Source organism: Mya arenaria, chromosome 13 (genome assembly GCF_026914265.1).
Source record: "Mya arenaria isolate MELC-2E11 chromosome 13, ASM2691426v1".
Classification (NCBI taxonomy): domain Eukaryota; kingdom Metazoa; phylum Mollusca; class Bivalvia; order Myida; family Myidae; genus Mya; species Mya arenaria.
In genome coordinates, this window is record NC_069134.1 from 279,628 (window position 1) to 300,145 (window position 20,518).

At 38.7% G+C, this 20,518-nt stretch overlaps 1 protein-coding gene across 9 annotated transcripts in view; it reads right to left on the reverse strand.

Annotated features, from left to right (window-relative positions):
- LOC128213564 (DNA excision repair protein ERCC-6-like 2) overlaps positions 1–20,518 on the reverse strand; it is a 38,888-nt gene that overhangs the window by 6,365 nt on the left and 12,005 nt on the right. For 8 of the 9 annotated variants that reach the window (XM_052919414.1, XM_052919421.1, XM_052919420.1 and 5 more), the window contains 19 exons: positions 19,677–19,805; positions 19,268–19,351; positions 18,649–18,773; positions 16,784–16,883; positions 16,542–16,601; positions 16,264–16,379; positions 15,874–15,989; positions 14,296–14,379; positions 13,885–14,033; positions 9,356–9,592; positions 9,046–9,117; positions 8,160–8,305; positions 7,766–7,961; positions 7,366–7,518; positions 6,237–6,393; positions 5,185–5,550; positions 4,217–4,368; positions 988–1,130; positions 637–818 (listed from right to left, as the gene is read on the reverse strand). In XM_052919414.1, coding sequence (XP_052775374.1) covers positions 637–818; positions 988–1,130; positions 4,217–4,368; positions 5,185–5,550; positions 6,237–6,393; positions 7,366–7,518; positions 7,766–7,961; positions 8,160–8,305; positions 9,046–9,117; positions 9,356–9,592; positions 13,885–14,033; positions 14,296–14,379; positions 15,874–15,989; positions 16,264–16,379; positions 16,542–16,601; positions 16,784–16,883; positions 18,649–18,773; positions 19,268–19,351; positions 19,677–19,805 — 2,767 coding nt within the window. The remainder of the gene's footprint in view (positions 1–636; positions 819–987; positions 1,131–4,216; positions 4,369–5,184; positions 5,551–6,236; positions 6,394–7,365; positions 7,519–7,765; positions 7,962–8,159; positions 8,306–9,045; positions 9,118–9,355; positions 9,593–13,884; positions 14,034–14,295; positions 14,380–15,873; positions 15,990–16,263; positions 16,380–16,541; positions 16,602–16,783; positions 16,884–18,648; positions 18,774–19,267; positions 19,352–19,676; positions 19,806–20,518) is intronic. The other variant, XM_052919422.1, reaches the window with a different exon arrangement.

Below are 20,518 nucleotides of genomic sequence, written 5' to 3' on the forward strand. Positions count from 1 at the left end.
GCGACGTTGACCTTTGACCTTGTGACCCCCCAAAATATAGGAGTTTTCTAAACCTCATGATCAACCTCCCTACCAAGTTTGGTGAACCTAGGTCAAACCATTCTCAAGATATTGAGCGGAAATGTTTTTTACATTGGGGGTCGCCGCGACCTTGACCTTTGACCTAGTGACCCCAAAAACAATAGGGATCTTCTACACCTCATGACCAACCTCCCTACCAAGTTTGGTGAACCTAGGTCAAACCGTTCTCAAGATTTTGAGCAGAAATGTTTTTTATATTGGGGGTCGCCGCGACCTTGACCTTTGACCTAGTGACCCCAAAAACAATAGGGATCCTCTACACCTCACGACCAACCTCCCTACCAAGTTTGGTGATCCTAGGTCATGCGGTTTTCCAGTTATCGATCGGAAACGAAGTGTGACGTACGGACGGACTGACGGACAGGGCAAAAACAATATGTCTCCCCCAGAGAGGGGGAGACATAATAATAATAAAACATAGTTTCATGTCTTAAACTGTATTTCATACAAAAATTGCATAGAACTAATTGTTTTTTAACCTGAAAATCTAATGTAATTCTTGGATGTTTTGAACAAAATGGAAGAGGAGAAGCTTTAGATAGCCAAATGTCCTGCCTTGGTTTACTGTGTTGTCATGACGCCAGTCATCCAACACCTGCTGTAGTTCTGGTTCCTGGTCCAGGTAGTAGCGGGAGAGCAGCTGGACCCTCTCCTGTACACTGGAGCCGAGAACCAGGCAAGCAAAGTCCAACAAGGAACCGGCGGTATGGAACTTGCACATTGCCTCCATCTGCTTCCTGCAACATCAATAAAACAAAATAGATATTTAAAACATCACAAATTTAAATAACCAAGTATTCTCATTACTCATTATTCTCATGTAATCTTATTCCCTTGCTGCAAGATATCACTTAGATATATGACACTACCACACTACCTGCACATTTAACAACACTTAACACTTACAGTCTAATGGCCCTGGGTGTCTGTCCTATGATGACCTTGGCCCTGCCTATGACCTTTGACCCTGAGGTGTTGTGCCCAACCTCTGGTTCACTTCGCTTCCGACCACGGCCAAGTGGGGCTGGCTTTTCTTCCTTGTCACTTGACTGTAACAAAAGATGCAGATACTACTTTTTACATGTGTTACATTTTTATCCGATCCAACCAGTCTACACATAATTATGGGCTGCAAACACACAACAACATTGGTTGACTTGAAAAACTTGAAACTATTTGTGATGGGTTTAATTTCTGATGTAGAATGAATGAGAATACATCTGATTATGTAGCTATTCTGCAATATGAATGCTGGACACCATGTCATATACCATGTGGCTGGTGGTTACAAGCCATGGAAAACACCAGGTGGCTGGTTGTTTAACACCATGGATGATGCCATGTGGTTGGTAGTTGCGCTCCATGGAGTACACCATGTGGTTGCTGGTTGCATACCATGGAGCAAACCATGTGGTTGGTGGTTGCATACCATGGAGTACACCATTTGGTTGATGGTTGCATACCATGGAGTACACCATGTAGTTGGTGGTTGCATACCATGGAGTACACCATGTGGTTGATTGTTTTACACCATAGATTATACCATGTGTTGGTAATTGCACACCATGGAGTACACCATGTGGCTGGTGGTTGCAAACCATGGAATACACCATGTGGCTGGTTGTTATACACCATGGATTATACCATGTGGTTGGTGGTTGCATACCATATGTATACCATGTGGATGGTGGTTGCATACCATGAAGTACACCATGTGGATAGTGGTTGCATACCATGAAGTACACCATGAGGACGGTGGTTGCATACCACGAAGTACACCATGTGGTTGGTGGTTGCATACCACGGAGTACACCATGTGGCTGATTGATTTACACCATGGAGTACACCATGTGGCTGGTGGTAGTACACCATGGAGTACATCATGTCAGTGGTGGCTGCATACCATGGAATGCACCATGTGGTTGGTGGTTGCATACCATGGAGTACACCATGTGGTTGGTAGTTGCACACCATGTGAACACCATGTGGCTGGTGGTTGCATACCATGGAATACACCATGTGGCTGGTGGTTGCTTACCATGTGTACAACATGTGGCTGGTAGTTGTATACCATGGAGTACACCATGTGGCTTGTGGTTGCATATACCATGAATAATATCATGTGGCTGGTGGTTGCATACCATGAAGTACACCATGTGGTTGGTAGTTGCATACCATGAAGTACACCATGTGGTTGGTAGTTGCATACCATGAAGTACACCATGTGGATGGTGGCTGCATACAATGAAGTACACCATGTGGTTGGTGGCTGCATACCATGGAGTACACCATGTGGTTGTTAGTTGCATACCATGGAGTACACCATGTGGTTGGTAGTTGCATACCATGAAGTACACCATGTGGATGGTGGCTGCATACCATGAAGTACACCATGTGGTTGGTAGTTGCATACCATGGAGTACACCATGTGGCTGGTGGTTGCGAACCATGAAATACACTATGTGGCTGGTTGTTATACACCATGGATTATACCATGTGGTTGGTAGTTGCATACTATGTGTACACCATGTGGCTGGTGGTTGCATACCATGGAGTACACCATGTGGCTGGTGGTTACAAGCCATGGAATACAGCATGGGCTGGTTGTTTTACACCATGGATTATACCATGCGTTGGTAATTGCACACCATGGAGTACACCTTGTGGCTCGTGGTTGCATACCATGGAATATGCCATGTGGCTGGTTGTTTTACACCATGGATTATACCATGTGGCTGGTGGTTGCATACCATATGTACACCATGTGGCTGGTGGTTGCATACCATGAAGTACACCATGTGGCTGGTGGTTACAAGCCATGGAATACAGCATGTGGCTGGTGGTTGCATACCATGGAGTACACCATGTGGCTGGTGGTTACAAGCCATGGAATACAGCATGTGGCTGGTTGTTTTACACCATGGATTATACCATGCGTTGGTAGTTGCACACCATGGAGTACACCTTGTGGCTCGTGGTTGCATACCATGGAATATGCCATGTGGCTGGTTGTTTTACACCATGGATTATACCATGTGGCTGGCGGTTGCATACCATGGTTTAGACTAGGTAGCTAGTGGTTGCACACCATGGTATAGACAAGGTGGCTGGTGTTTGCACACCAGGGTATAGACTATGTGGCTGGTGGTTACACACCATGGTATAGAAAATGTGGCTGGTGGTTGCACACCATTGTATAGACTAGGTGGCTGGTGGTTGCACACCATGGTATAGAAAAGGTGGCTGGTGATTGCACACCATGGTATAGACTGGGTGGCTGGTGGTTGCACACTATGGTATAGAAAAGGTGGCTGGTGGTTGCACACCATGGTATAGAAAAGGTGGCTGGTGGTTGCACAGCATGGTATAGACAAGGTGGCTGGTGGTTGCACACCATGGTATAGACTTTGTGGCTGGTGATTGCACACCATGGTATATACTAGGTGGCTGGTGGTTGCACACCATTGTATAGACTAGGTGGCTGGTGGTTGCACACCATGGAATAGACAATGTGGCTGTTGGTTGCACACCATGGTATAGACTAGGTGGATGGTGGTTGCACACCATGGGAAAGACTATGGTGCTGATGGTTGCACACCATGGTATAGACTTTGTGGCTGGTGGTTGCACACAATGGTATAGACTAGGTGCCTGGTGGTTGCACACCATGGTATAGACTCTGTGGCTGTTGGTTGCACACTGTGGTATAGACTATGTGGCTGGTGGTCAACCGTCAGTCACATGGTGTATTCCATGGTGTGCGACCATCAGCCACAAAGTTGCACACCATGGTATAGACTTTGTGGGTGTCGTTGCACACCATGGAATACACCAAGTGGTTGATGGTTGCACACTATGGAATACACCACGTGGTTGGTCAATGCACACCAAGGTATAGACTAGGTGCCTGGTGGTTGCACACCATGGTATAGACTCTGTGGCTGTTGGTTGCACACTGTGGTATAGACTATGTGGCTGTCAGTTGCACACCATGGAATACACCATGTGGTTGATGGTTGCACACTATGGAATACACCACGTGGTTGGTCGATGCACACCAAGGTATAGACTATATGGCTGGTGGTTGCACACTATGAAATACACCATGGGGCTGGTTATTGCTTTGGTTTTGTACCTGAGGTAGAAGTTCACACTGTACAGCGAGGTCCTGAGAGTTCTGGTGGAGCTCATACACGTCTGAGATGGCGCACCGTGACATGTGGTCCTCTGCCCGGCTACCCCCGACCACACGTACGTTTTCATGGACATGGACTACTCCACAGTTGTCTGTAGAAGCGGAAAACAAGTATACGATAGCAATGTGGGGATTTTTATTACCCCACTGTGTACATTACATAGAAGTGGGCAACATTGCATCTACAATCAAAATAAATTATAATAGATAAAGATCACAACCTTTTTCCATATGTAATAATCAGGGCTTCTAAAATGGCAATTTGCTGGTCTGGACTGATTTTGACCGAAATTTTCTCATTTTTTTATAATTTCGGTCCAAAACAACTAAGTCAGTAAAATTTGTAGAAATTGTAATACACAAACATTTTTGGGTCATTCACACATTCAAAATTACCCCCAATAAAATTGTCCTAGTTACCATCAGACCAATGCGACCAACTGCTTTTTCCGCAACACTGAACAGTCAATATCTGTTAATTAGCAGACGCTTGCAATTGGTCCAATCACATGCAGTGGTAGGTCACAAAAGACACAATTAAACAAATTATGTGTTAATTATGTGCTTGCAGCCATCTTGATTAAGTGTTAAAATCCATATTTTCACATAGCAACCTGCTATGTCATCAATCATTACATGATATATCCGTTTGTTGATTACTAAATTGTAAATTGTTAAATTGTAATAAAGTAGCATTGCAGGTTAAAAACAGTTTTAAAGATAAGTACAATTGTCATTGATAATCAGCGAAAGTATTAAAATTCCGAATTAATTAACATAGTCCTATAGGATATCAAGAGTGACACGCTTGATTAACTACAGGTCTTTTTTTAGGGGGGGTTGGGGGTTGGGGGGGGGGGTTAGGTTTCAAAAAATTAGAAGCCCTGGTAATAATATACAAAACATACCGAACACATCTGAGACATTGGCCAGCGTTCCTACCAGTGTCTGATCCACCTCAAATTCCTTCTTGTCACTTTTTGTCCGAGTCTTTGTTTCTTTTCTCATCGGCCCTTTCCCTGTTCGACTCTCAGAGGGCTTCACTTTCCCTCCTTCTGGCTCCCTGAATTTCAACTTGACCTTTCCCGGCTGCACATAACCATCAACACTATCTGCAGCTGGCTCTGAACTGTCAGATTCACTGTCATCTATGTCGATTCTCTTTCTTGACCTGGGTTTGAGCAGCTTTTTCTTCCGCGGTTGTTTGCAACTCTCCCTCTCCCTATCCTCCACCTCATCCATTATTTCCACATTGTCAATGCCAGAATCTGAATCTGAAAATAGTTAATTGTAACCAGGTATTCCATAGTACATGTTTAAGAATAATTATACTGTCTTGCTAGTGAGGTATTTTTTAATTGCAATACAAAATTAGAGCTCTGACGCAGATATTCTCACGGATATTCTATCTATGTGCATATATGCAGTTTTCCATCATGATTAAACTCTAGATGTGAGCTTGACCTTGGAGTTAGGGGCTTTGGTATTGTACATGTCACATCGCCTTTATGTACTGAACACATGAGACAATTTATTTTAAAATCCCTCCGTGCATGACAAAGTTACAGCACAGATATGACCAACTATACTGTATCTTTGTGCATATATGCAGCATTCCATAATGTTTTAAGTGTGACCTTAAACTTTGAGGTAAAGCCATGGGTCTTGCATGCGACACTAGCCCTTTATGTACAAAGTACTTTTGTCAGTTTATTTTAAAATCCCTACATACATGGCATTAAGTTACAGCCCAGAAAACCGGCAGGAGAGACAGACACAATGACGAAAGTGTGATTTAAATAGGTGTATACTTTTTGCCCACATATGAGCCCCATCCCACACCATACTCATATAATGTGAACTCTCAACAAACAAAGCTTTATCTTTGTTTTACTTTCCGGTCACACAACTCATCATTATAATTTATCTGCTGCAAGTCTGATGTCCACTTGTGTGTTACCTTCTGTAGAGAAGAACTGCTGCAGGACATCATCGCTATGGAGACCGTTGTCTGTGATGACATCATTGTACTCCTCATCCTCATCTAGCCGTGGGACAGGTGGTGTGTAGCGGACGGTGTCAAACCCCACCAATGCATTCTCCACACGCTCTGTACGCTGATTGAGATGAGGATATTTTCATACGATATCAAATAAAATAACAGAATAAAATAGAACTAGTGTGTTTAGCTCTTCAGCCAGAGAAATTGAAAACTGGCATGGTTGGTAATAAAATTGATATTAAAACTTTTTCTTTTCACAGAATTAACCAAGCATTACTCATCAATCATGTCACTCACAAAAGTGAATAAAACTTTCAACAGCAGATGGATGTAAAGCCAACTAAATTGAAAAGCCTTGGACAATAAAATGGCCTCACAACGGTCCATTTGGCACAAATAGTGATCTTACATTTACTAGTATAATTTTTATGCCACTTAAAAGTTTTCATTCAAAACAGACAATCTCAAATCATGGATGTAAACTAGAAATATAGATCTAAAATACTACTTTTCAGATATGAAATTTTTCAGTTGAAATAGAAGCAATATAAAACTTCAACGTTTCATTGAATAGCTCGTTTTCACTGCCTTGATGGTTCTGCTTCCCAATACAGTAGGGAAAGAAGTGCTTCCAATCCATAAACAGATCCAAAAAGTCTTGTTATTTCAAGAACACTGAGTTTAAAAATTATCTCAATTTTAGATCAGGAAACACTCGAGGGAAATCCCCTTGTTTCCCAACTGAGCATGATTCTCCACTGTTAACAAAAGCAGGGGATCTAACATTAAAAAAGCCCTCAAAAGATTTTAAGGTGGTCAACCAGATATACTGTAGTGCCACACACAAAAAACAGTTGTTGGACGTGGAGCTAGTTTTGCCAAACATAAAGTTATTATTTTTCATGGTTTTCATGGATACTGCTTGGACCACATGTTAATTTTGGTAAGAGCATCAAATATTTATGAATAGCCTTGAATTAGTTGTGTTATAGTTTTTGTCTATTTTTGTTGATATGGCTGTCCAAACATGGTCGAATTGCCAAAAGCACAGCTCATTCAGCATCTAGACAACTACGCCATCTCCTACCTTGAGTATGTCATGTGTGAAGCAAGCATCGCCGGTGCGAAGGGAGAACATATTCTTCACCCCAAACAGCTCGCCCTTCTGGTGTCGGCTGCCCTGTACTGCATAGAAGTAGCGACGGGCATTTCCGTCTTCCACAGTAACATTTAAAAGTTGCTGCGAAAATTGAATAATTATTATATAAATGCTTTCAACTGCTTTTAACACATTCAGATACCTTCATATTTCAGATTTATAATTTGTTGATTATTCAACAGAAGTTCTCGTTAAGAAAAATTCTTTCAAGCACTGATTTTATATTCAACAGCAATAAATAATACAATGAACTAAAAAAACTGTATCGAAACCTTTATTTTTAATAAACTTGAATTACCGGTACCATGAAATATTAAGTATGCCATACCTGTTTGTATATCTGTCTAAGGTACATGTTTTCCTCTATAGTTCCCGTGGAAACAAGACGGAACACCTGCACATCTCGTTGCTGCCCGAGGCGGTACGCTCGGTCCTGGGCCTGCAAGTCATGGGTGGGGTTCCAGTTGGGGTCAAATATCAGCACGCGGTTGGCTCCAGTCAGATTCAGGCCAAGGCCACCAGCTCTACATAGAGCATAAAAACAAAATTAATAAGAAAGTCACACAAGTAAGAGGAGCTTACAAAATAATACCACCTTATCATACACATTTGAAACAAGAAAGTTCTTTTTTCTCCTAAACCAAATGATCCCATTTCAACTATACATGTAATGAGCCTTTGCCCATCACTATACAAGCATACCACCCACAGTGAGCCCTTACTTTGTGGAGATGAGGCAGATGAAGATGTTTGGATCTTTGTTGAACTCTCTGACAACCACCATCCGTTTCTTACAGGAGACAGACCCATCAATCCGCCGGTACTCATAACCTGTGGTCATCATGTACTGCTCTATAATGTCCAGAACCTGCAATAGGTAACTTGACACTAACATAGAGAAAGAAAGCCATAGAAACTGATTTTATTTCATCGTCAATAGTGTATATTTCATGTTAAGTACATGGAAACAAAAACAACAACATTTTCATTCTTACACTGAATTATAGGTATTAGGAGATCAATGATACAATTCAATCATTGGATGAACAAGCCCAAATGTTGTCATTACTACTTGACTAATATAATTACAGCAAGCTCTGCTATATTACTTTTTGCAAATAAACTTAGTAAAACATGCTTGTTAATCAATAAATAAGCACATTCACATTGCGATTGATAAGCACTGATGACAAGGTCACCAAAACATTCACACCCTACATTTCAAACTAGTTAGAAGTTGTGTTTGAAGTCACCACCACACGAAGGCATTCACAGTTGTGCCTGTTGTTGGCTTACAATCCTATTAGTGGCACACTCAATACTCAGCTCAGTGCAGAATGGCAGTAAAAATTAACGGACTTTGGCACTGGCTTTCACACACTTTTACTTCCCTTACTAGCGATCTTAGGATGTTCCCTAAACATAATACATTCAGAATGTAATCATGGATAAGCAGTAGAGCAACTATTCAATGCTTTAAACCTCAAAATTCTAATACAATTTGCAAACAATAATATAAAATTGAACAAATATTTTACCAAGGCAGGACTTGCAGGCTATTGCTCATTTCAACCACTGATAAAATTGATATTTGAAAAATTTCATCACCTGAGTCGAGTAAGAGAAGACAAGAACTTTGCTTTTTTCTTTGTTGAACACCTTCAGAAGGCCTTGTAAAACCTGAAAACATGGACACAACTTGTAAACATAATCAAGTATTCCCTCATATTTTAATGACATCATATGTTGTTAGCCTAAATTTATACATTTAAATTGCTGTAAAAGATAATTTAATCATATGAGATTTCTTAAGCAAATGACTTGAAATCTAAGTGGTTTAACTCCTTTTGTATGGGAAAGAACAACTTTTGCTTAAAATTCTTCAATAATTATATCCCCCTACATCATGACCATTCACCTTCATTTTCCCACAATACTTTGGGTCTGAGAGGGTTTTGAAAGAAGCCTCCTTGGTCTGAGACACAAACTCAGGGTGGTCCTTAAGGGCAGCCTTACAAATGGTGCGAGCTAACCTTGCCTGCTGCTCACTGGTTCTCTCCCTTGGAATCAACAATGCCACATGGTTAGAGGTCTTCAACAACAGATGCATGAACGTGAACATAAGGGACTGGATCGAGTAACCATCACCTGTTTTCTGTATTATGGGAAAAAAGAAAAATGCAATATTATTTGGGTATGGAATCACCATTATAGTAGAAAAAGTACCATTATGTAACTGCACTTGGTTGGGAGTGTACAAGCAGTCAACAAGAGCTGTCACAGTATGTGACAAATGCCCAGAATGTGACATTGTCCTTTGAAAAAGAGTAGAAAATAGCAAAGAAATTTGTGGACAAAGCAAGGAATGTTTCTGAATAAGTGAAATATATAACAAGAGGGCCATGGTTGCCCTAAATCGCTCACCTGAGTAAAAGAGTTTAATCTTTGTAATTAATATAGCTTGATATTTGTTCTCAAAGAATATTGAAAACAAGAGGCCCAAAAGGGCCTATGCTCTACTGGCATGGCTCTTGTGGTCATTTTCAATCCAGAGCATGTACGTTTGAGCTGCACGTTCAACATCTGAGGACAGGAAGTGTTGTAAGCAGATTAGTTGCATGAACTATTTTAATATGTGTCAAGCAAAGGTAATCTGAGGGTAAAAAATATTTGCTTTCAAAACTGTACTCATCGTCAAAATTTAATTTCTGTAGCTTTAAAAATAAAAAGTCGGTCAAAGGTCAAAGTCAAGGACATCCGAGGACAACATTAATGCTTGTTTGCAAAACTGTTCACATGATTAAAATTTCATTACTGCAGCTTTAAAAATTAAAAAGTAAGTCAAAAGGGGTGGGGTCAGCTTTTGCCCAAGGGGCATAATTTGAACAATCATGGTAGTGGACCACTAAATAAAGCCTTGTTCAAAATAGCAAGGATAGTGGGGGGGGGGGGGGGGGGGGGGCAGTAATGACCCCAGGGGCATAATTTGAACAAACCTTCACAAGCAATTGTGACTTTACATGTAAACTTGGCTAAAATTAGACTTCGCTCATGTAGACTTGGCTAAAAACAGATTTAGCTTCAAACAGCATTTTTTTATACTTTCAAGACCCATAATCTAGGCATGCATGGGCGGATCTGGCTGGTTTTCAAAAGGAACCGAGCTCTAATGGATATCTAAATACTGTACAAGTTTCATTGAGATACAATCAAAACTGAAGACTGTATCGTGTTCACAAGCTAGTGTTTACACAATAGCATTTTTTTATACTATCAAGTGCCATAATCTAGGCATGCATGGGCGGATCTGGCTGGTTTTCGAAAGGAACCGAGCTCTAATGGATATCTAGATACTGTACAAGTTTCATCGAGATACAATCAAAACTGAAGACTGTATTGTGTTCACAAGCAATTGTTTACAGACGCACGGATGAACATACTACGTACACATTACCATGGCATAAGCTCTTCTGGCCTTTGGCCAGTAGAGCTAAAAAACATACTGGTCAAACATGTTGCCTGGATAATCACTGACAGGACTTGTCAGAGTTCCCTGCACACTGACTGGACTTGTTGACATAATTTGATTCTCAAACCTGCACACTGACAGGACTTTGTTCAATTGCCTGCACACTGACAGGACTTGATAATTGACTGCACACTGACAGCACTTGGTACAGATACCTGCACACTGACAGGACTTTTTTCAGTTGCCTGCACACTGACAGGACTTGTTCATTTGCCTGCATACTTACAGGACTTCATTCGATTGCCTGCACACTGACAAAACTATGTTCAATTGCTTGCACAATAAAATAACTTTTAGTGTAGATACACAAACAACAAACATTGAATCATCCAATAAAATCAATAACCTGCGTTAAGCTCTAAAAATCAAAGAACAGTACACATTCATATTTTCTAGTATTGCTTCTTCCATCTAGGACAACACCACCATCCTTCCAATAATGTTAATCATTTTTTCTGTGTAAGGCTTATTCGCTATCCACACAGAAGATAAGATTTGTTGTTTTGAATAATCTACATGAAGTTTACAATAATATACATGAAGTTCAATGGAAAAGTCTGATTATTAAATTGATCATTAAGTATAAATGAAATTTCTTCTAAGGAATAGAGTGTATAATAATTATTTTAATCTATGATCCTTAAAAAAGAACAATAATTACCTTATAAGTGACTATGTTGAAGACTTAATAGACTTTAAAATCTATTCCCTTGTTACTAAAAATAGAAAGTAGTGGAATCTCCAACAAAAAGGGAGACCATATAGCTAGACTTGCTGCCCTTGTTTCAAAGGTAAACTTTAGGTAACTATCCCATTTTAACAAAATGTATTTATAATGAACATGTAACCCATTGAGTAAGGCCAATTTTTCTTCAGGGCATAATATAAATAAACATGGTAGGTAACCAATAGACAATGTAACACACCAAATATTTAAGCACTAGGCCTAATAGTATTTGCCAAAAAATGTTTTGTAATTTTGTCCTTTAAGTTGCCATGGTAACCTGAGTTCTGCATGGAATTAATTTCTTTGAAGTTTCATCAAAATTGGCCAAGGGGTTTAGGAGAAGAAGATGATTATAACCTATTGTTGACATTTTCCTTTAGGTTGCCATGGCAACCAGAGTTCTGCATGGAATTAATTTCTTTGAACAAATTTGATAAAGTACCAGCCAAAGATCATTCCTATCAAGTTTCATCAAAATTGTCCAAGGGGTTTAGGAGAAGAAGATGGTTATAACCTATTGTTGACATTTTCCTTTAGGTTGCCATGGCAACCAGAGTTCTGCATGGAATTAATTTCCTTGAACAATTTTGAAAAAGCACCAACCAAGGATCATTACTATGAAGTTTCATCAAAATTGTCCAAGGGGTTTAGGAGAAGATGATGATTATAACCTATTGTTGACATTTTCCTTTAGGTTGCCATGACAACCAGAGTTCTGCATGGAATTAATTTCTTTGAACAATTTTGAAAAAGCACCAACCAAGGATCATTCCTATGAAGTTTCATCAAAATTGGCCAAGGGGTTTAGGAGAAGAAGATGATTATAACCTATTGTTGACATTTTTCTTTAGGTTGCTATGGCAACCAGAGTTCTGCATGGAATAAATTTCTCTGAACAATTTTGAAAAAGCACCAACCAAGGATCATTCCTATGAAGTTTCATAAAAATTGTCCAAGGGGTTTAGGAGAAGATAACGATTATAACCTATTGTTGACATTTTCCTTTAGGTTGCCATGGCAACCAGAGTTCTGCATGGAATTCATTTCTTTGAACAATTTTGAAAAAGCACCAACAAAGGATCATTCCATTGTCTAAGCGGTTTGGGAGAAAAAGATGAATATAGCCAATTGTTGACGCCGAACGCCGGACGACAGACGAAAGACGCCGGACATAGACCGATTACAATAGCTCACCTTGAGCACTCTGTGCTCAGGTGAGCTAAAAACACTTATTACCTCTCATTGATGTTTTCAAACAGCACATTAGGGACACAGGTCTTGCACCCGACATGTCGTTTTGGTATGTCAAACACATGTGGCAATTTTTTTTAAAATCTGTTCATACATAAGAAAGTTACAGCCCAGACACATACGCCTATACTTTATGTCCTTATATGCAGCATTCCATAGTACTCAATTACTACGTATGACCTTAACCTTAAAGGTAGGATGAAAGGTTTTGTAGGCCACACGTCGTCTTTATATGCCAAACACAAGTTATTTTAAAATCTGTCCATACAACAGAAAGTTACAACCTGGACACCAGAAGTTGAGCCGGACACACGGAATGATGGACAGTGTGATTTTAATATGCCCACCTTCAGGGGCATAAAAAGAATGAGTGTGAGATACAAGCAGGATAATAAGTGGTAATAGCTAAGACCTCTTCTGTAAAGCCAACATATAGAAAACAACTTTTTGATGACTAACCAATAACCGGCTGCCAGTGCCAACCTTTACTCTAGCACCAGGAGTTTATTTTTGTTTCTTAATGTTTATGAAAGTCTGCCCACCATTGCACATTGCATCTTTTGAAAGTGTTTTAAAATGTCATAAATGACAAGAGAAGTAACTGCATTTTCCTGTCAAATCTAGATATTAGCATAATTGAAGAAACAAAATGAGATACAAGCAGATTGGGATGCGATACTCTGGCTATTTTACGAGGAAACCTCTTAATTCTTTTAAGTGTCCAGTGCAAAGAACAGATAGATGGTAGACAATTTCCCTGAGTTTAACCAGAACTGAGTACTCAAAATTTTCCAGTTATACCCTCAATGCCAAGTGCCTGGCAAAAGACCTACTGCTCCCATTTCCATATTGTCTTTGGCATGAAACAGGCAAGGGGTAATCAAAACCAGGACCTTCTTTGCCAAGGCAGACACTCTACAACATTGTAAAACACAGTCACCTGTTTGCAGCATTTGCTCTGTGGTTGTCCACTGTCACATCCACAAGGGTCGTCCTTGTGCAGCACCAGTTCCATGTGGGGCTGGGACAGGATCGTCTGGTAGATGCTTGTCTGAAGCCCTGACAGACGACAGAAAACGACACGGTCATCTGGAAAATAAACGGCAGGTGGATATATAAGTGTTCTATACTTAAACTACTAAGTAAACCAAGTAATAACATTGGAAATATGTAAACAATTCAATTGTTTTCCTAAATTAGTACATACTTTAATCATAGTGTATTAAGGTTAAATAAACAGTTTTACTTCATCTCTGCTAGACTTTCATGATCTGCACAAATTAATGAATTTGTGAAATTACGCCATTGATTAAATGAAATTAATTGAATAGTCTATTTGTGGTCCAACAACCTTTCTTTGGGAGCTGGTCAGCTATCAGTGTTTTCATTCTGCGAATCATCATGCCTTTCCGAACCTCGGCCAGTTTCTCCTTCCCTGAATGAAATAGAAATATCATAAAATTAAGAAGTACAGATAAGTAATTTTCCCCTCTTGAATAACAATTGCCTAAAATAAAACCATTGTAAACTTGAACTTTGTCACTTTGAGAAACAATGTTAACATGGCCAAGGATCATCATTTATATACCACAACATCACATATCATCACCACTATAAAAGTCTATCAATAACATCAACAAGTTGTACTTCCAACCCTTGATGAAAGAGTATTTGAGAATAAACCTTACTGTGGAAACGGATATTTTTATCTTATAGAGGTACCAGATCCACAACTATATGTATTCTGGATGCTGGTGAACCCAGATTATTCTGGTATTATTTGCATAAAAAATGTACAAAAAAGAAAATGTGAATATTAGACAGAAATCAATATAACAAAAGAAAACGTGAAAAATGCCAAGTATGGTGGGTGAATTCATGTCCTACATCAGTTAAAACAAGCAAATTCAAGAATTGATATGCACTGCAGGATTTATTGATGAAGAACCAGACAGTTGAAGACTCCAATTCAGCAAAACCCTGCAAAGAGTAATTCAATTTTAAAAAATACTTATGAATACAAATTGGGTGAAAAATAAAGTATAAGATTAGCTGTTGTGAGCGACACTATTTCTTTATGTTTTGATTTATATACAATTCATAAAGTTATAATCATCAAAATCAATAGTTAATGCTTCAAAAATACCAACTCAAGTAAAATTTCATTAATTTAAGAGCAATAACTCTATTGTTACTGACCCAGTTCAGACAAATCCTGCACTTGCATCATCACACTAAAGTATTACACATTTCATGGAAGTTTCATTTATTTCTGTCCTTAAGTTACACAGTAACAGGTCCTGATGGAAATTTTAACTTTTTTCATTACTTGAATGACAATTACTGTACTAATTACCTGATCCAGATGAATATTGTGCAAGATTGATGCATTATGGTTATACATACATGCCAAAGGTTGCATTAAATTCTGTCCAGTTTTTACATCTAATACACAGGCTAATTTTAGTTTTTTCGTTAATTAAAAGGCAATAACTTTTGAGTTGATGACCTCATCCAGTTAAATCTTCTGTGTGCACCAGTACTTTATGGTTATACACACAAATCATAGGTTTCATTAAATTCTGTCAAATTTGTATATTGTAATGACAGCAGATAGACAGACAAAAGGACAGACAAGTAGGCAAAGCCAAATCTATCAAAATCTTTGGTGGGGAACAGTAAAGAGCAAAAAACAAACTGCAATGTCTTATGTCTTATGTAGTTTTGATAACTGATTTTGCTTATAAGTAATAAGCAACTAATACTGTTCCAAAAACCAAAAAATTAAGGGTCACTTGAGCAGCAAAATGTAAAATTCTAATCAATGCAGCTATCAGAGAACTAGCTTATTTGTGGGTTGAATTTCTTAAGAGCTACATATATGCTGTAAGAAGTGTGGAACCATGTACATAAAGACCCAGTTTCTTACGTTTCCTAGCCAGCGCGAGCTCCCGTTTGTTAGCGTCATGTCGCTGACCTAGCTCCATGGGCTTCACAAAATCCCGCTCAAAGTCTGTCAGCCGACCCAGGCAACCTGGTCGAGCCCTGAAGGTCATAACACACACACATATATATATTACTATGTATGATGTGCTCTCTTCAATTGGTACTAAGGAATTTATACTTTGTCATATTCCTATGACATAAGTACAGATAAAATCAATAGATAAAGTTGATATTAATATGTTTTAGCCTTTTGAAATGCCTCTTCCATTCTGCACTGTAAGACAAGAAACAACAGGATGTATCTGGAAGAATGGAAGAATGAACCTTAACAAGCACAAACTTAAGTTTAATGAATGGGGATTTCCTGCCGTACCAGTCAAGGATGCTGTAGAACTCTGTGAGATTGTTCTGCAGGGCAGTGCCCGTGAGCCCAAACCGACATGGTGTCGTCACCTTCCGCAGTGCCTGGGTAGCCTGCGCTTTTAGGTCCTTCAACAACATATTCAATATCATATAAGAGGTAGAGGTATATAACATAATTCATTTGCCTTCCGATGTTTAATGTTTGAATCTTCAATAGTAAATTTTTTTAAACTTTGTACATTATCCATCTTGTAGGGCGTAGCCATATCCATTCGAAGATTTATTCACCTTTATTTTATGTACTTCATCCACTATCACTGCCTTCCAATCTACCGCGTTGAGGCTCTCCTACAAAAGATGATATAAGTATTTTCAAAGGCAACAGTCTTTTTCCACACTATCAAGTCATTAATATAAGGCCAAATCACTCAACATCATTGTCATAGGTTGATATTTTAAGAAGGGATTTGAGCTTTTGCCTACTGTTTCCTGTTAAATCTAAGCTATGTCTACAATATGATCACTCTTACCTGGTGGTCACGGAAAGTCTCAAATGTGGTGACTACAATCTCCACCTTTCCTCGTCTCAAATCCTTCAGGCACTCAGCCTTGTCCGCTCCATGGTATTTCCTGCAGCAAAACACAAACCAAGTAAAAGATCCACTAGAAACCAAAAGTGGAATAACAACTGTTAATGTCCAACATTTACATAGGCAGCCAAAGATATAAAAATCATATAATTATCGCCACATTTAAAGCACAATTTAAGGATCAGATGTTACACATACCAGTCTAGATCACATGAGGTACAAAGCTTAAATCAAGCTTAAATTCAAGAATCCCTCAATGCATGACAAATGATTTTGGTAGCTCGAGTCTAGAAATGCCTGTTTTTGCTAATTCAAGGGCCATAACTCTTGTTTACTAAGCATGGCAAGAAACGAAACGCCAGGTACTTTATCACCTATATAACATTCCACAAAGGTTTATTGACTCTAAGTGAAATGGTTTTGGAGTTTTGAGCAACAAGTTCGCATTATACTTAGGGACCAAATCACAAACGTTTGTTCTCATATATCAACCTTTGTTAGATATTTTCCCATTACTCTCATTATAAAAATATACCCACTAATGCCCTACTAATTACCCTAACTAACCCTAACCAACAAGCGCAACCTAACAAATTTATGTCCTATATGTAATGAGGGAATTAGTACCTACTATATACCAATTCATGTCTGTGCATGGACAGGCGCTAAGACAGACAGAGACAAATCTATATGCCCCCTATTTTTGTGGGGTGATAAACAATGTTTGACTTAAACAGGATATTCTGCTTATACTATTTTTTCTGTAAACATGATGCATTCATTTCAAAATCCACTAGTGATGGTGCAATTAATAAAAACAACCCTTAAGTTGTTTTTACCTTTCTCTTCATTTTCAACAATGACAGTGGCAATGATGTCTACACATCTTGAAAGCACAATGCCACATATATATCCTAGTAATATTTCGAGTAATTGGCCTTGCTACGCGAGTGCATTTTGCATCTAGTAACAAGTGAATAAAGTTGTATGTCAATATCTTGAATGGTTATTAAATTATGGCCTAGTTAAAGTTTGCATTACTTTTTGAAACTGTAAAGGGGCATGACCGGTAATTGACAATTATTAAAAAAAGAGTAATAGGTCTTGCTGTACATGTGTGTTGCCTCTGGCCAACTTAATGAAATATATTAAATGGCTTTTGAGTTATGGTCAAGGTTAAAGTTTTCCCACAATGACACTGACAAAAACAGATGAAATAAAAATGGCAAAGCAATCAAATGTAATGCAATAAAACTGTATTGTACACTTTGGTATTTAAATCTTACAAAAAAAATGGGAAGTATGGCACACCTGTTTCCTGCAGGTTTTAGATCAAGTGTTTCAAAAAATGTTTAGTTTTTGTTATTTATTAAAAGTTTGTAAATAAAACAACAAAAAAACAACAAAACATACAAGGTTGTTAATCAAATGAGTATATCCCAAGCTATCCCATATCTAATTTTTTATGTTACCAAACACAGCCAGCCTATATGGAACACTGATATGCTGAGAGGTCCAACAATCTTACAGGCCAGTGACTGATTGTGTTGATTCTGTTTTCAAATTACAGCAGATAAAAGAACACAGAGAACCATGTTTGACATCTAGACTTAAGCTTTTTTGTATTTCCAGGTCTACCAATCTTTGAAATGTGCCATAGCTCCTAGGTTACTATGGAAAAAGTTTGGATCGTGACAGGCATTTTAGCCTGTAAGCTCTGGGAAATGGATTTGTCAGACACTGAATCATTATAGAATTCCCTGTCCTACCTGTGACAGATGAGAATGTATGAAGGTATAAGTTACCTGACAGAGAAGTATCCCCATGTGCCGAGTTCCTCAAGCCAGTTATAGAGAACACAGCCAGGCCCGATGATCAGGAAAGGGCCTTTACACGGAGGATCCTCACGCACACTGGCTGTGTCAGAAAGCTAAAAGTACAAAAGGCATATGTTGTTTTTCACTACAACATATCATAACAAGAGTATTGAAACCAGGTGCTCATTCTCATGTTTTTCTTAGTTGTTCAAGGGACATAGCTCAAGCAAGATGTATGCACCAAGCTACACATATACATGTTGTCATTAGAAACGTGTAGTAAGGTTCAATTGACAATCTTGTAGTTTGAGTTTGTGTTAGGGAGCTGAAGGGTTCAGATTTTGCACATTGATGGTGCTGACAACACCTTGAATTAATACCTGTAAAAACAGACAAGCTCACAATACTTACAGACTTATGTTTATCTCAGTTCAGTCATTCATTTAAGAACAAAAATGCAAAAAAGAGTGAATAGAGACAATGCATGCTTCAAGTGTTTTTGCTTACGGTAATTCCAATCTAGTATTTCAATTGGCTACCACATGTACATATTTTATCCACCATGTGCTCCCAACATGATTCCAGGTGGAATGCAGTGTGTACCAACCTGTCTGATAAAGCCGGGCTTCTGCCTCATGATGTCGATACGGTTCCCTTTCTTACCCAGCAACGCAGACAGGAAGCCAATCACCTGCGGGACATATATTAAATAATCTAGGTGTAATTCTAGGGCTGTTATATTTAATAATAATTAATATAAAGGTACCCCGCCAAATTTGCTTTTTCTATTCATTTTCAAACTTTTGTTCCTAAAAAATAACTGCACTTAAAGAGATACCAACGAATAATTTGACTTTTTTTTTCCAGATCCTTAGCTAAGTCAAAAATTATCATTTTACATGATTTGTTTGCAAATAACGTATGTATCTGTGATAGATTTCAAATTATACTTCAGTACAAAATACTTTATATCCCTGTAGATTATTAAACAATTCGAGAGTCTATTTCATGTTTACCTGGATGGTTTTCCCGAGCCCCATGTCATCCCCTAGGATGGCCCCTTGACCCTGGCGATAATGTTCATACAGGAATTGGATCCCCTCCCGCTGGTAATCTCGCAGATACTGGTTCATGGTCTCACATACCTGATATCAATAACAAGCCAGTGGTATACAACTGTATAACAAATATTCTGTGTTTTTCTTCAAATATTCTATTATACAAAAGTGTAGCAGATCGACATAAAGATGGATGCATAGACAGACCAAACAAGGCTCTCTTCTGATATTTTCTCGAAATCATAAAAAATACTTTTGCATTACCAAAAATATCATCAACATTGTGTCCCTAACTCTGAAACTAAGAAACTCTGCTCCATCTTTTTTGGGATTGTAATAAAATACAGCCTTTGCTACAGCATATTTTACAAAAAATGTATTCCATTGATCCAAATATTGTCATAAATAGTATGTTTGTTTTGCTAGGGTCTGGAAAGAATAATTTTAGTTTTGATTTATTGTTCCTAGAATTTAACAAGAGATGTTTGTCAAACATTATGCCCCCTGAGCGCCAAGTTGCCAGAAATATTTGGACAATTGAATGAAATATGCATGGACTGAAATGACAGCTGATTTGTCATTGGATGCATATGAGGCAGGTCATCTACTGGTCATACCTAATCTTCATGTCAAGTTTGATGACCATAGGTCCGGGAATTGTTGAGTTATCACTCGGACAAGCTTTGGTCTTCCAACAGACCGACCGACATGTGCAAAGCAATTATATAACCCCTCTGCTTCGAAGGGGGGCATAATTAAACTAGATGTTCACTGAAAACTGATACTTCAACTCATGCATT